General features: G+C 49.0%; 1 protein-coding gene and 1 non-coding gene across 2 annotated transcripts; one reads left to right on the forward strand and one right to left on the reverse strand.

The window, feature by feature from the left end:
• The first annotated feature begins 13,135 nt into the window (after window positions 1-13,135).
• On the forward strand, window positions 13,136-14,663 carry LOC112891352 (probable protein phosphatase 2C 68). The gene has a single exon (XM_025958182.1). The coding sequence runs from the start codon at window positions 13,392-13,394 to the stop codon at window positions 14,463-14,465; it is 1,074 nt and encodes a 357-aa protein (XP_025813967.1). The 5' UTR covers window positions 13,136-13,391; the 3' UTR covers window positions 14,466-14,663.
• A 1,445-nt stretch (window positions 14,664-16,108) lies between these two features.
• TRNAV-CAC lies at window positions 16,109-16,182 on the reverse strand. The gene has a single exon. It is a non-coding gene; the product is annotated as a tRNA-Val (tRNA).
• Between the last annotated feature and the right edge of the window lie 1,062 nt (window positions 16,183-17,244).

Raw genomic sequence — 17,244 nt, forward strand, 5'->3', positions numbered from 1 at the left:
CTTGTGGCACCGGCATGAAGAGGAGGGGCGTGCGGTGCATCACCGGAACGAGGACGAAGGTGAAGTGCAGCATGCTTGCAGTCCTTGGGAAAGGTGACCTTGGTGACCCTCTCAATCATATACATGATGTAAGGAGCAGATGGTAGAAACTTTTGGGGATCATTCATCGTCCTCCTTAACTCATTCCAAATGAAATTCATAATGGAGAAAGGTCACCCACCGGGCATGACACGGGCAAGGAGATTGCAAGCAAAGTACCTAAGAGCAGTGGCATCACCATCCTTTGCATCAATAGTGGCACGAAAAAATTGGTTCATGGTGTAGTAGAATGGTTGGAGAGTGCTTGCATTGCCGGCTTCCGCTAGAATAGGGTTGTAGAAAAGAGCCGGTAATTGACTTGGTTTCAACTGATGTTCCACATGAATGGGATCTCTCTTCTCATCCCCTGAACCAAGTCCAAGGAGTCTAGAGAATGTCATGTAGTCAACTCCATATTTCACTCCCTCGGTAGTCCAAAAGAAGGCAACTTGCCTTGCATCATAATATAGAGAGGAGTGAAACTGAGCAAGAATCTCCTCATTCCAATCATACCGAAATCCCATGATGTCATAAAGACCAAATTCCTTGCACTTTCCAATAGCTTGATTGAAGAATGGGTCATTCATCCTCTCAAAATATTCCCAATCAACATACTTGCAAGGAACAATGGGAGCTTTGCCCTTGCGCATGACAACAGAGGAGTAGAAATCTTGATGCAACTGACACCAAAATCTCCTTTCCAAGTTTTCAGCCTTCTCATACTTGTAAACGTCCTCCTTGCGTGCATCCGTAAGTGCCACAGTCTGCTTGAAATAATTCCTCCCCATAGTAGTAGTAAACTCAGTGAGGATTTGAGGACGATGAAGCTTTGGACACCTAGGATATGTACGTTGATCTTGTGGATATTCAATTTGAAGGCGAGGAGGAGTGCGAGGGCAGATATCCCAAGCAATTCCCCGTCTCGATGGATTAGCCCGAGAAGGAGGAGGCACTGCCATGCTTGGCATCATGTAAGGAGCTTGGCGAGGTGGACGGGCTTGTGAGCTGCTTCCTGCAGGCTCTTTGCCCGGACGGTGACGAGGACGAAGTTCTCTTGGAGGAGGACTAGGAGGAGAAACTTCCTCCTCTTGGATTTGAGGATCATGACGGCGTTTTTGCCGTCTCTGACCGGAAGAAGCCTGTGCACGCTCACGTCCCATAGCCTGGATATAGAATATATCGATTAGGAGCAGCTAGACGAAATAGGAATGAGACAGATGGGCAGAATCTCTAGGAATCCGGAGAGTCCGGATATATGTCCGGATACTCCGGACAGTCCGGAGTATCCGGACTGAACATCCGGAGTCTCCGGGCATCGACATGTAAACCCTACTTTCATGAAATCTAGAGATTTGACCATGGGATTTGAATGAAATTTGGGGCACAAGCAGCTGCACAAGAGGGAAGATAATGCCCCAAAGGATATCTAGTTTTGACCACTACATTGAGAGATCGGGCGATTTGAAGTTTGAATACCTTAATGAAGAGGAAAACGCGGGAAACTTCAAATCCAAAGCGTTCTCCGGAGATTCCGGACGAGATGGAGCACTCCCTCCAACGATTCGCAACCCTTACGCGAAAAGATGGTGGAAATCTCCCCTTGGGCGAGTGGGAGACAGAGGAGAGTAGGAGAGGCGCGGTGGAGGTGAAAAATAAGAGATAGAACGGTTTTTGACCGACCCCCGCCGCGGTATATATAAGAATGTTTTACCATCCGGAGTATCCGGACGTATGACCGGAGTATCCGGATATCCGGAGTATCCGGTCCATTGTCCGGAGAATCCGGCTCCTCCTAAAACTGCGCAGAATTCCAATGAGAATAGGATTGAATTTTGATAAGAGAGATCTAGTGATGTGAGTGGCTTGCTTAACTTGAGACTAGCCAGCAATCAACAATGGGAACAATAGTCTCAAGCAAGTAAGAAAAGATTCAAATTATTTTGAAAGTCACACTCCTACCAACTCTAGTAGATTTTTCAACACAATTTCTCTATAGCACTCAAACATGTGCATGATCTCAAACTAAGTTACGAGAATCCAAAATATTTAGCTCACTCCTCAAGGTACAAAACCTTTGCTCATCAAGTGGTTTAGTGAAGATATCGGCTAGTTGTTTATCGGTGCTCACATGACTTAAAACGATATCTCCTTTGGCTTCATGGTCTCTCAAGAAATGGTGCCTTATGTCAATATGTTTGGTTCTTGAGTGGTTAACGGGGTTGTTAGCTAGCTTGATTGCACTCTCGTTGTCACACAAGAGTGGAATCTTGCTAAACTTACAACCAAAGTCTCTCAAGGTGGATTTCATCCAAAGTAATTGTGCACAACAAGCACCTGCAGCAACATATTCGGCTTCGGCAGTGGATAAGGCAACGGAATTTTGTTTCTTGGAACTCCAAGACACAAGGGACCGGCCAAGAAATTGACACGTCCCCGATGTACTCTTCCTATCTACCTTGCAACCGGCATAATCCGAATCGGAGTAGCCAAGTAGATTGAAAGTGGAGCCCTTGGGATACCACAAGCCTAGGTACGGAGTGAAAACTAAATATCTTAGAATTCTCTTAACAGCCATAAGATGACATTCCTTAGGATTAGCTTGAAACCTTGCACACATGCACACACTAAGCATGATATCGGGCCTAGACGCACAAAGATAAAGAAGGGAACCAATCATGGAGCGATATACCTTTTGATCTACGGCCTTGCCATCCTCATTTAGATCGAGATGTCCATTAGTCGGCATGGGTGTCTTGATGGGCTTGGCATTCTCCATGTCAAACTTCTTCAACATATCTTTGGTATACTTGGTTTGACAAATAAAGGTTCCTTCCTTGAGTTGCTTGATTTGAAAGCCAAGAAAGAATGTCAACTCTCCCATCATGGACATCTCGAATCTCTTTGTCATGATCCTACTAAAATCCTCGCACCAAGATTGATTAGTAGAACCAAATATAATGTCATCGACATATATTTGGCACACAAAAATTTCTTTGTCAACTTTGCGAGTGAAAAGAGTAGGATCGGCTTTACCTATCTCAAAGCCTTTCCTTAAGAGAAAATCCTTAAGGCATTCATACCATGCTCTAGGAGCTTGCTTAAGCCCATAGAGCGCCTTATGGAGCTTGTAGACGTGATTAGGTAGCTTAGGATCTTCAAAACCCGGTGGTTGCTCAACATATACCAATTCGGAGATTGGTCCATTAAGAAAAGCACTCTTCACATCCATTTGGTATAGCTTGAAATCATGGTGAGTTGCAAAGGCAAGCAGGATACGAATTGACTCAAGCCTAGCTACGGGTGCATAAGTCTCACCAAAATCCAAACCTTCGATTTGAGTGAAGCCTTGAGCAACCAACCTTGCCTTGTTTCTTGTTACCACACCATGTTCATCTTGTTTGTTTCGAAAGACCCACTTTGTTCCAATGACATTTTGCTTGGGTCTTTCTACCAAGGACCAGACTTCATTCCGTGTGAAGTTGTTCAACTCTTCTTGCATGGCCATCACCCAATCCGGATCATCCAGAGCTTCTTCAACCTTAAGTGGTTCCAAAGAAGAAACAAACGAGTAATGTTCACAAAACGTTGCTAAACGAGAACGAGTAGTTACCCCTTTGTTTATGCTTCCAAGAATGTTATCCACAGGATGATCCTTTTGAATAATTTGATGAATTCTTGGATGAGGAACTTGAGCTTCATGTTGTATAGGTTCGACTTCTTGTTCAGCCTGAGGTTGATCTTGATGTGGAGATGATGGTCGATCTTCTGTAAACCGGATACTCCGGCCCTGTGTCCGGATACTCCGGACAGTTGATCCGGAGTCTCCGGATATATACCCGGAGTTTCCGGGTTGCGCCGCGGAAGTTGAAGTAGATGACCCTTTGAACATCAACACATCATCATCGTCTTGATCCTCTTGTTCTTGTGGCTTTATTTCACCAGTGGCTAGCTTCTTGATCGCCTTGCTTGGTGATTCTTCCACGCCTACAACATCATCAACTTGCTCTTCTTGAGAGCCATTAGATTCATCAAATGTCACATCACACGCAACTTCAACACAACCGGAGGTTTTGTTGAAGACACGATATCCATGAGCATTTGAGGCATAACCAAGAAGAAAACCTTCATCAACTTTAGATGCAAATTTAGAGTTCTTGGGCTTCTTGTTGAGAATGAAGCACTTACTTCCAAAAACTCTAAAATATGACACATTAGGCTTTTTACCAAGTAGAAGTTCGTAGGCCGTCTTGTTCAAGATCTTGTGAAGATAAAGACGGTTGATAGCGTGACATGCCGTGTTGATTGCTTCCGCCCAAAATTGATCCGAGACCTTGTATTCATCAAGCATTGTTCTTGCGGCTTCAATAAGAGTTCTATTTTTCCTTTCAACAATTCCATTTTGTTGTGGAGTATATGGAACGGAGAACTCATGTCCAATGCCCTCTTCTTCTAAAAATTCTTCAATGTTGGTGTTCTTGAATTCGGTGCCATTGTCACTTCTCACTTTCTTGATCTTGGTCTCGAATTCATTATGAGCTCTTTTTGCAAATTTCTTGAATGTCTCTTGCACTACACGTTTGTCATGCAAAAAGAATACCCAAGTGAAACGAGAATAATCATCAACAATAACAAGTCCATATTTGTTACCACCAATGCTTATATAAGCCACCGGACCAAAAAGATCCATGTGTAGTAGTTCAAATGGCTTGACGGTGGTGATGATGCTCTTTGACGGATGAGGAACACCAACTTGCTTTCCGGCTTGACAAGCACTACAAATACGATCTTTCTCAAAAGAAACATTTGTTAGTCCTAGAATGTGATCCCCCTTTAGGAGCTTGTTGAGATTTCTCATCCCAACATGAGCTAGTCGGCGATGCCATAACCAACCCAAGCTAGACTTTGCCACTAAGCATGTATCAAGTTGAGCCTTTTCTTGTGAAAAATTCACTAGATAAAGCTTTCCCTTGAGTACACCCTTGAAGGCAACGGAGCCATCGCTTCTCCTAATGACGGTCACACCTTCGTTAGTGAATAAACAATTGAAACCCGATGCACAAAGTTGTGATATGGATAGCAAATTATACCCAAGAGATTCGACTAAAAGGACTTTTGAAAGAGAGAATTTTGAGTTTAGATCAATACTACCGGTACCAAGCACTTTTCCCTTTTGATTTCCGGCAAAAGTAATGTAATGATCATCATTTGATTCTTTCAAACTCTCAAATATGCTTCCTTCTCCGGTCATATGATTGGTGCATCCGCTATCAATCACCCATGTTGATCCACCGGAGAAGTATTCCTACAAAACAAGATTATTCCTTTCTTTTAGGTACCCAACAATACTTGGGTCCTTGAGTGTTAGTCAAAAGCACTTTGGGTACCCACACATGGCTTTTCACCTTAGTGTTCCATGAGCGGTGACCCACAAACCTAGCAACCACTTTACCATGGTGGTTCCTAGTTAAAACATAATCCGCATAAAATGACATTTGAGATAAGGTTTTTGGTGTCTTGGGCATTTGAAATTTGTCTTGCTTCAAAGAGGATGCAACAATTTTGGCACCTTCATCACATGTTGTGCCTCTCTTGACAAACTTAATTTGACTTAACCCTTGCTTCTCACTACTTCTCCTATGGATGGGAGTTGTCATGTTCACTAGGCCTCCTCTTGCCCCTAAGGCGGCCTTCTTGTTATTCTTGACATAAGAAATGGTTTGAGAAGTGCCATCTTCATTCTTTCCTAATCCCTTACCTTTCTCAAAACCATATTTACTTAAGTATCTTGAACCAAACCCCTTGGTATGCTTCTCAAACTCACCTACCCTCGGTGAGGGATTTGTCTTGAGTACTCCCTTGTGAGATATTTCCTCTTCTTGCACCAATTGAGTGAGTCTACTAATCTCTTTCCTCATGGCTTGCACTTCGGCATGGTTAGTCACACAAGTTTGAATATCAACATTAAAGCATCGTGCACAACCATTACTAGTTGAAGGACTAGATGACTTTGATGTCTTACAAGTGTTAGAGGAACTTACTAGGAGAGTGCTAACTTTAACTTCAAGTGCCATGTTCATGGCTTGCAAGCTTGTTAAGCTTTCTTGAAGTTTGTCATTGTCTCTCTTTAATCTAGCATGAGTGTCTTCAACTAAAAGAAGTTTTTTAGTTAAGTCATCCACTTTCCTCTTTTCACTAGTAAATGACTCTTTTACCTCAAGAAGCATGTTATCCTTAGCTTTTAGAGATTCTCCAAGCCTCTTGTTTTCCTTCCTTTCATAGGTAAGGTTCTTTTCAAGAGTCTCGGATTTTTCTCTTTCAAGCCTAAACAATTCCTCTTGTGATTCAAGAGTCTCATCTAGATCATCTAGTTTCATTATTAATTTCATTATTCTAGTTGCCGCACTCTTGCCATATTGTTTAATAAGACTAGCAACTTCATCATCATCATCTATTTCATCATCCGATGAGTTTGGAGATATTACCTTTGAATTCTTTGCCATCAAGCACATAATTTGGTCTTGACCTTCATCATCGGTGAGATCTTCAAACAAGCTTGGTTGATGTGAAGATAAAGTCTTGAAAGCCATGGTTGCAATGTCTTCATTGTCGGAGTTGCTTTCTTCATTTGAATCCCATTCTTGACCAAGATGAGCTTCACCAACATGCTTTCTATATCTTGGCTTATCCCTCTTGGATGAACTCTCCTTGGTATTCTTGTTCTTCTTCTTTTCTTCCGGACAATCCGCAATGAAATGCCCGATTTTCTTGCAACCGAAGCATGGCTTGCTTGATCTTCTTCTTGATTCATTCTTGTTCTTGCCAAAGTTTCGAAAGTTGCCCTTCCTTAGAACTCTTCTAAAGTTCTTGATGAAAAAGGCCATTTGCTCATCATCAAACTCATCATCTTCACTATCACTAGAGTCATCAATCTTTGATGATTGCGATGCTTTTTCTTTGCCTTTCAACTTAGCTTGAAGAGCCAACCCATTATTCTTTGCAGCTTGCTCTTGTAGGTCGGCTAAATCTTGATTTATTTTGACTCTCTTCAATTGATCATGATGAGCCTCAATTCTTCCAAGAACATTCTCGGCGGTGAAGTGTTTGAAACCTCTTTCCGCTCTTATCAAACTAGGTAATGTGACATCCCTAGCCATGTAGACGGTTAAGAGCTTATCCACTATCTCACGATCACCCCATTTGTCTCCACCAAGAGATTTGATTTGATTGGTGATCTTTTTCATACGGTTATACATCTCCTTAACGGTTTCATCTTTCTTCATGGAGAATAGACTTAGTTCATCTTCCAAAGTCTTGATTCTTGATTCTCGGACTTTTCTTGACCCTTGATGATTTACTTGGAGAGTGTCCCAAGCATCCTTGGCGGTGGAGCAATCTTCAATTTTGTCAAACTCTTCCGGACTCACGGAAGTGTGAAGAATGTTCAAAGCTTGATAATTTCTTTGTAAGACATATGCTTGAACGGGTGTTGTGGCTTCTCCATCTTCCGGGATCTCACACCCTACTTCAATGATTTTCCATAGATCCTTGTGAATTGCACTCAAATAACCAAACATTTTGGTCTTCCATTGATTATACCCCGTTCCATCAAAATAAGGGGGCTTTCCCATGTGAATTGAAGCACTATGATCACTAGGAATTTGAAATGTATAGTCATGACCAACTTGGTGATAGTTGGCTCTTTTCTTCACCTTTGAAGAGCTTGAAGATCTTCTCTTATAGTCGTTGTCCGAGTCATCACTTGACTCTATCATAACCTTGGTGCCTGATTTCTCTTTCTTTCTTTGCAATTTCTTCTTCTTCCTCCAAGCCTTCCATTCTTGAAATGACATCTCATCGTCGGTTGTTTTCAAATCTTCTTCCTCTTCTTGTAGCCTGTTCTTTTTCTTATCCTCTGATCTTTCAGATGACTTCTCCCTCTGAACTTCAACCATTGGATCGGCTTGACCCTTGGATGAAGCATCACTCGACATCTTGACTCTCCAAGCGGTTAAGCTTCAAATATGGAGAATCTTGCTCTGATACCAATTGAAAGGACCTCAAGATGCCTAGAGGGGGGGGGGGTGAATAGGCTAATCTGCAACTTAAAACACTTTGAACACGGTTAGTAACACAGGTATCCGGATATTCCGGATATATGTCCGGATACTCCGGATATAGAGTCCGGAGTTTCCGGATATATTGTCCGGACTATCCGGGTATGAAAAACCGTACTACTAATTACTGTTGTAGATGCTGTAAATTGAATCAGGTAAATTTAGAGAGACTAGGGGTACCTCTGGAGTGTTTCTCACCAGTTTTCTTTCTCGTGAAACTTGTACAAAAGTAGATCGGCCTCAAACCCTAAAAGGTTAGTCTCACAAGCAAATAATCACAAGAATGAGGTAGAAATATGAGATTGACACAGAATTTGTTTCCCGAAGTTCACTCCCAAAGGAGCTACGTCTCCGTTGAGGAAGAATTCAAGAGACGGTGCTCAAGAACTCCTATTCTCCTCTCCCAAGGGTGAGACCAACGCTCAAACCCTAGGGACACTTACTATGAATTCCTCGGAGAGGAAGGAAGATTACAAACCAGCTGTGATGCTTACAAATCAATCACGCAATCACAAGCGACGCCTAGCCGTCTAGGAGCTTGGAGCTCCAAGAGTAATAAACTAAAATCCACGGCCTAGACTTGGTTTGATGTGCTCAAGAGATGAAATCAAGGCTTACTTGCACAATCTTAGCTCTTGCAACAATCTCACTTCAAACCCCAACGAAAATCACTCAAGAATTAAGCAAATGGGGAGTGAGAGGGCTCTCTTTAGGCTTTCTGCAGGTCTGGTCGAAAATGAGCAAGAGAGAGAGAGTGAGAGGGGGTATGGGGGGTATTTATACCCCCTCTCCCAGAAACTAGCCGTTGGAAGAGCGGTACCCGGAAACTCCGGGTATATGTCCGGATACTCCGGACATAGGGGTCCGGAGACTCCGGACAAACTGGTTTTCCAGACAGGTAACAGTAACCCGGACACTCCGGGTATACGTCCGGATACTCCGGACATTCTGTCCGGACATTCCGGACTGGGACCCGGAGACTCCGGGCTAGACACTGAATTTCACATTTAAGTCCCTTTTTGAGTGTTGAGATGGTTTCTTATGATTTTTGTGGGTTCTCTTGAGCACAACTACCATGTCTACACTAGTGGATCACAGTTCCCCTTGATAGTACGGCGTTCCTATACTCAATTTCAAAAATAAAATCTAGTCTTTAAGAACACTTGAGGACGCCGCTTTTCATATCCTTTTTGAGGGTTCACGCTTCTCTAAAAGCTTTGCTTAGTCACCGTTAGCACCTGCACACATGCTTAATAACACGATTAAATATACATGTGCTTTGTCATATATCACCAAAACCCACTTAGGGGCCTAGATATCTTTCATTAAAAACCGCCTGTGATGGTGATAAACTCACAAGCAGGTTGTCTTATAAACCGCCTGTGATGTTGACGCGGATATCACATGCGCTTTTTAATTTCGGACCGCTTGTGATACTTAAACATCACAAGCGGTTTGAATGGCCTGGCACATCTCAAGCGGTTTTACAACCTAGCCGCTTGTGATGGAAAAAGGCTACCGCTTGTGTAGAGCCATATTGTACTAGTGCGTTTGGTTCCGTGCATATAGCGTGATCTGGTCGGCCAGATGCTGGATCAAGCAGTTTGGTTGCCTGTACTTCGCCTTTAGCCCGGCCCAACGTGTGCAAATTGCCCGGCGGAGCCTGGCTCCTGGTAAACGGAAATCAAATGAGAAGGGGCCCGGGGCGCTCAGGGACGCGGCACACTTGGAGGACGGCTGCCAGGTCGGGCGGCGGCGGGAGCGGCGGCGGTGCAGCGAGAGATGCGCGGGTGGGCGGCGCTTGCGGCACGACCAGGTAGCTGCACGGCCGGGGAGGCGACGAGGAGGGCCGGCCGGCACGTAGGTTGCATGGGGACGCGGGCTCGGTGGACGGCTGGGCAGGAACGGCGGAGGTGCAGCAGATCCGGGACGGAGGCCGGCGTGCGAGGCCGCGCGAGAGGTGGAGATAGTGGCGCAGAGTACCTAGGCGGCGACGGTGAAGAGGCGATGGCGGCAGAGATCAAGAAACGACCAAGTGTTGGAGGAGGAAGAGGAGAGGAAAGATCGGGATATATATACGGGGATCTTCAGTCGCAGATGGAGCCACGACGCGGGACCGAGGACTAAAGGCTCTCTTTGTTTAATTTTGACGGATCATACAAAAATTTCGGTCCACCTTTAGTCTTAGTCTCAGGTGGATCTACCGTCCCAGATAAATAGGATCCTGTTTTTAGTTTTTGGGTGTTTTCATTTTGATTTATTTTTTTTATAAGTGGGCTGCTAGTTGTTAATTACGTAAAATATAATTTATGGGTTCAAAAAATGCCAAACAAAATATTTATTTTTATTTAGATTTGATATACACAACAAATCTTTAGTTTATATTTATATATTTTGATCCATGAAATATATAATATGATACACATTATATTTTTCATTTTGACATGCAAATATGTATTAGCTAAGTGAAATATTTGAGATTAAAGCTTTTTGACAGGAAATGAGTTTTCTCACTATATTAACGTTAAAAAGAGTCTTGTATAACAATATTGCTAATAATAAGTTTTTTATGGAATTCGTGGGTTTTTAACTTGTTTTAATCAACTAATGAATAAACTATCTATGTGGTCACTTTTTGGATGTGATTTGCATGTGGAGATTCAAGTGAGGAAGATCTATTGCATCAATAGAGGCTATCGTGACCCTTCCAATTAACGTTGAAGGTGCAACTCAGAGTAAGGCGGAGTTTAAGAAGGCTGAATAGGTATGACTATTGCACATTATGTAATTTTACTTGCATTATGTTTTGGCTTCGAACTGAACTTAAGTGACCGCTTGCACTTGAACTTTGAACGGAGTTGTTCATTCCATAGAAGATTTAGATACTGATTTTATTTTAAAAGTTTTTGTTTCCAAGACAATTTGATGATGTTTAAGAATTATTACCACTATGCTACGTTTTCAGATTCATGTAAGAAGCAGTGTTACATGATGTGCAGTTACACATGGCAAATGAAAGTTACCTATGTTTTGGAATTAAATTGGAAAGAGTATTTGAAATGTAGGTTGTCGGAGGAATTCTCCAGCCGGGTGGCGGAAAGCATCCGCCTAATCCTAGTTAAGGATGGGTTTGGAGGAAACTTAGAAGCGCTCGATCGGTGGACAGATGAACGCATGAAGGACACGAAGATTTAGAGTGGTTCGTGCCGCCGGAGCGTAATACCCTACGTCCACTTTGGTGTTGTATTGGCTGCGTGAGCCTGAATGGAAAGCAGCATAAGCTTGTGTGTGCAATCTGGAACTTGTCTTCTAACGAGTGCACTCTTTCTTTTATAGTTCAAGGGAGGTGCTTACACTGTGCGGGGCCCCGACAGGCGGGCCCGGCCATCAGAAACCTATTCTAAGTGATATGGAGATTTCCATCTCCAGCTCCCCGTTGTAGCCTTCACGGGTGGGAAGATAGCGTGCGTATCCACAACCTGGATATAGTCGTGTGCTGTCCTGCAGGCACAGCGACCCCTGTCAGTGTTGCTCAACAGTGGTGCTATGCTGCCACTGTTGGGTGTGACTCTGACAGGCGTGGGGGCAGTGCTGACCCGCCGCGCCGTCGCCTCCGCGCGCACTGTAGCAGCGCACGCCTCAGCTCTCCTGTTACAGGCCATCATCACGCTGCGCGCCGCACCGTGACGGGACTGCACGCCGCTTGCGCACAGTGACGGTGATACGACGCGCCGCCTTGGTAACAGGCGGGCTTACCGTGGTGTCAGCCAACCTGCCCCGTGTGTTAGGGGCAGGCCACACTTTTTGACTTGGGCGCGTCCAGCCCAGCTACCGCATTAAATGCTGGTAGGTGGGCTGGAGATCCGCGAAGGGCCTCCAGCCACGCGCACGTGTCAGGGCCAGTTCCGCTCCTTCCACAGAGGCGGCCCGTGGCGGCACCGAACCACTCCCCGGAGGGTGGGGGTCCGGGCCCCCGAGGCCGGTTGGAGCGATCAGACCCGTGATGGTCCGGCCATCACACGTAGCGGTCCCGGATCTCCCTAAGGAGTCCGGGTCCGCGGGGGCTACCCGAGAGCTCCCTTACCTTCCGTGGCATGTGGGGGTCCTGGACCTCAGAGAGCTCGGGGAGGGTCCGGAGACTATGATCCCAGCTGTCAGGCCTGGGCCACATGCCACGTCTCCCAGGAGGCGAGGGGGGATCACGTATGGTGATACGTTAAGGGTCTGAATACCCTAGCAGGAGGTACCTCTGTCTGTATGTACCGATATAGGTGCTTCTTCAAATATTATTGGAACTGAACTCTGAAATTGCATGGCCAACCTTCTCAATAAAGTGGAGCTAAGATATGTTGGGGAGATTATTATGGTGACCAGTGAGGTTTTTGGCACACGAAGTGCCTGACCGCCCCGGGCAAAAGCGGCCGGGCGAACGTGTCATGTCTCCCCGGGGCCGGGTCGCGCCGGGCGCCGAGTCAACCGGGACACGAGTCCTCGCGCCACCAGGAGGCGGAAGCGGCAGCCAATCCCCGCTCGGCACGCACCCACCGTGGCGTGGCCCCCGCGGCGGCCACCTTTCGATCAAACCGGGCGGCATTTTGCCAGGTGTTGCGTGTGATGTGTGTTCGGGGGGGGGGGGGGTGGGGGCGATGGGACGGACGCGTGTCCCGCCGCACCGGGGCCCGGATCCCGTGCGCCGGTCGTCGCGTCCAGCAGCGCCCGCGCGGCCAATCGCCGCTCGCCACCGCGCGGCGCCACCAGGGCCGGGCGGTTGCGATGGGTTCGGTCCGGTTTCGGTCTGCTGGTGCGCGATTAGATTAGACTAGACTAGACTATACTATGCTAGTAGAATAACAAGGATTAGACGTGGTGCGCGTCGATAATAATGCGGTGCGTGCGTGCTTAGCACCGGCCTGCCGGCGTCACGTGTCGCGGCCCTGCTGAACTGCGGCGGCTACGTGTCGAGCGCGGCGAGCCCCGTGCGGGGGTCGTGGACGGCCTGGATGCGGCGGGCCTCAGACCCCGCGCGCCCCGCCACGCGCCCCGTTCCCTCTCGGAGGGGGACTTTAAAAAGGGCGCCCCGAACCGGAGGTCCCTCTCTCTCAACTCTCTCAGCGTTCGTGGGTTCTTCCTGTAAGCTTTGCTGGTGGTGGGGGTAGCCGTGGAGGCTTCGAGGCGGGGTGGAGGCGGTGCTGCTAGTTGATGTCGATGGCGCAGGTGTGCTGTGACTCCGCGAGCGCTGCGGCGGCGGTAGTTGGGCCGGAGGCGGAGGTCAGGGCGAGGGCGCGCGCCGAGAGACGGCGCCGGGCAGGGGAGGCCGGGAGGTGGAAGCACGCGCCGGTGGCGGCCGGGACGGCCGAGGCGGCCACGAGGAAGCGACGCGTAGAGGCCGGGGAGCTGCTCGTGGCGCGGAAGCACGGCGCGGCCTCGGTGGCCGGCCGCAGGAGGGAGATGGAGGACGCCTTGTCCGTGCACGAGGCCTTCGCCGCCGGTGGCGCCGGGAGGTGCGACTTCTACGGGGTGTTCGACGGCCACGGCTGCTCGCACGTCGCCGAGGCGTGCCGGGACCGGATGCACGAGCTGCTCGCCGAGGAGCTGGCCGCCGGCGCCGACGAGGAAGGCCCGGCGGCGCAGAGGCACCCCGCGGCCTGGACCGCCGCGATGGAGCGGTGCTTCGCGCGGATGGACGCCGAGGTCACCTCCGCCAGCGGGCGCGCCGCGGCCAGCGCCAGCTGCCGGTGCGACGCGCACAAGTGCGACCACGTGGGGTCCACCGCCGTGGTGGCCGTGGTGGAGGAGCGCCGGTTGGTGGTGGCCCACTGCGGCGACTCCCGCGCGGTGCTCTGCCGCGGGGGCGACGGCACGGCGCCCGTCCCGCTGTCCTCGGACCACAAGCCCGACCGCCCCGACGAGCAGGAGCGGATCGAGGCCGCGGGCGGGCGGGTCATCTTCTGGGAGGGCGCGCGCGTGCTGGGCGTCCTGGCCATGTCCCGCGCCATCGGGGATGGGTACCTCAAGCCGTACGTGTGCTCGGTGCCCGAGGTGACGGTGGCCGACCTCGCCGACGGCGACGAGTGCCTGATCCTGGCCAGCGACGGGCTGTGGGACGTGGTCAGCAACGAGGCCGCCTGCGAGGTGGCGCGCGCCTGCCTCCGCAGGGGCAGGGAGAAGTGGTGCGCCGAGGCCGCCGCGCTGCTCACCAAGCTGGCGCTCGCGAGGCGCAGCTCCGACAACGTCTCCGTCGTCGTCGTCGATCTCCGGCGCAAGAACCACTAGCTCTCGAGAAATGGTGGTAGCACTAGTACAGCGGGAAGGATGATGCACAAAAGGATGATTTGGGGTGGTAGTTGCAGTAGCAGTAGTAGTAATTCTACTAATTTCTTTTTCTGTTGGAGATCATTTTTTGGGCTGTATCTCTCCCTGAATCAATTTGGTTCAGAGGAGCGCATAGATCAATGAATTATTATGGTGTAACCGGAATTTGATCCGGATACCATGTGGAATGAAAACGAAGTTCTCAAAATCATCGGAGAAAGCCGGATGGTCTAGTCTGAGAAGAACTCATTGTTTCACTTCCGCATCCGAAACGAAGGGGAAACTAGGAGGGGCAAATCTTCTGAATAAACAACAGAGAGGGGGAGTACATTATGAACAAAATGAATCATCCCTGGATCTCTGATTGATGGGATGGGAGCCGTTTTGTGCAACCACTAGTTGCCCCGTTTATCGAGTCGGTTCAGATTGGCAAAATGATTTTCTCTTAATCTCCGGAAATTTGGCTTCCTTGCTCGATTGAAATCATCATACATACTATACGCATGTCTCCACCCTGGTTCAGGATTTTTCAGGTTGGGTGGAGCACGCTGATGAATTGAAAATTGGGCGCTGGAAAAGGTGATCTCAATTCTACTAGCAAAGAACCGATCTGTGCCTCTCCGGCCCAACGGAATGAAAACTAGACACACGAGGAAAAACCAGTACGCCTGCACGTCACTCAAGAGATCTTTCCATCTTCTCCCAAACGGAGAAAAAAAAAAAACTAGTACAGGCGCGCGCGCGCACATTTGCGTCAGCGTTTGCGAGGGCGAACGGCCCCGGAATCTCGCAGGCGGCGGGAGATCTCTTTCCGAGGATCCACGTGGAGTGCCGCCGCCGGTTGCGTGAGCGACTCCACCACGACGGCGACGACGAGCCCAGCAGCCTCGCCTCGCCTGATTCCCACCGGATCGGCAGCAGATCTCTCGCTGGAGCTTCCCAGCGGCGAGGCGAGACGGGCCAGCGCACGGCTCGGAGATTCTCCTGAGAGCGCGTCACGGAGGGAGGGAGGGAGGCCCTTTCAGAAATCGTGCGCTCCGACCCGCGAGCATCACGGCACGGCGATCGCTAGGACCCTGGTTGTTGGCCAGGCGGCGGATCTTTTGCGTTCTCGGGGCAGGAACGGTCTGGTCCGGTGGGTAGTTGGGCTGGGCACGCCAGGGGCCTGATGCTCGTTCCGTTCCAGGTGTCCCTCCCAGCTGGTACGACAGCTGACCGCTCGCGCGCTCCAGCTGGTGGGATTCGGCGAGGCGACGCGTGGGGCGGAGGTGCCGGCCGGGCAGGGGCGAGCGAGAGAGCTGGCGCCCGCCGGGCCACACGCATCTGCTGCACCTGCGCGCGCCGGGAAGGTTGGTGGAGGGCTCAAGGCGAGCGGGCGGACGGTGCCGCGCGGCCTGCTGGGCTTGATGTGATCGGCGAGCGGGCGGGCAGGCCACGGGGAATCCGAAGTCTCTCTCTCCCTCTCATCATGGAGCACATGTACGGTTCCAGCCTGACCTCGCGAGTCGCGATTGCCGTTGGTTGGACTTTGGCACGAGCTCTACTCGTAGTCTTGTTTTTCTTTGTGTTCCTAAAAATGCGCAAAAACAACAAAACAACACACATGTCTGAGCCCAGGTTCGAACTGGGGACCTTTAGTGTGTGAGACTAACGTGATAACCAACTACACCACCCAGACAAGATGCTCAGCCTTCTCCTGTTTCTCTACATACCCCTCATGACAACTGTAGCTCCACTTGCCTTAGCACAAGGACCCTATTTAGTGGGGGTAAAACCCTATTTACATTGGTGTGAGAAACTCATATTCTTTTCGGGCAATAACTGCTCGTTCACTCTTTTATTTTTGTTTTGCCAATTACGCCTACACTTGTTGCAAATATAGTAATTTGGACCTGCCGCTGTTAATACGTATGGACCGGGGCAGAAGTCCAGAGGCCTGGGTTTTCTTTCAGGTGACTACAGGGTCGTTTGGGTTGATGCCTGCAAATAAAGATAAGTTGGATCCACGGCCCGGTAGTTCCCTCATCACCCTCCTCCTCCCCAAGTGCCAAGTCCCCGGCCCCAACCAAACCAAACGGCTCTCTCACTGACGCGGCGAGCGCAGGACGAGGTCCCCAGCTCCCCGCCGCCGTGGCGCCGCCTAGCATCGCCAGCCATGCCAACCCAGCACCTCGTTCTCTTGAGTCCCTGCTACAGTTGGCCTGGAGACCGGCTTCCAAGTTGTATATCATTCACATCAGTGAAGTGAAGGACATTTTCTGATGTGTGCCCACTACCGATGAGCAGAATTCCTACTCCCTAGTGCAGCAGAGTTCCACAGCTGCCTAGCTAGTTGGATTGTTGAAACGAGAAGCAAAGAGCAAGCACTCCTGCATCATCATTCATCAGAACGAACAGAGCCTGACTGCTGCCGTTCTGAATTTTCGGTTCACTCCGCCAGCGCCAGGGCTTGCTTTGCTCGACGAACAGTAAATTCCAATGCCACCACCATCCACCGATATCAGCAGTGAAATCTCTACAGTCAAGCTCAGTCACGGAAATATAATGCACGTGGCAGTAATTCTGAGGAGTACATGTGTGCTACATCAACACACATCATCTTGTGCTGCCCAGCTAGATTCTGAGATTTGCAGCATGAAGATAATAAACAAATAAAGGCATGCATCATGGCTACCTTGACATTGTTCAGACACTGGCTGGCTTTGGATGTTCACATTTTTTTTTTGGAGGGCCACGCCAA

This window comes from Panicum hallii, chromosome 5, assembly GCF_002211085.1.
Source record: "Panicum hallii strain FIL2 chromosome 5, PHallii_v3.1, whole genome shotgun sequence".
Taxonomy (NCBI): domain Eukaryota; kingdom Viridiplantae; phylum Streptophyta; class Magnoliopsida; order Poales; family Poaceae; genus Panicum; species Panicum hallii.

Excerpts from the sequence above, each read along its gene's own strand:
- LOC112891352 (XM_025958182.1), top strand. The coding sequence starts at position 13,392 with ATGTCGATGGCGCAGGTGTGCTGTGACTCCGCGAGCGCTGCGGCGGCG.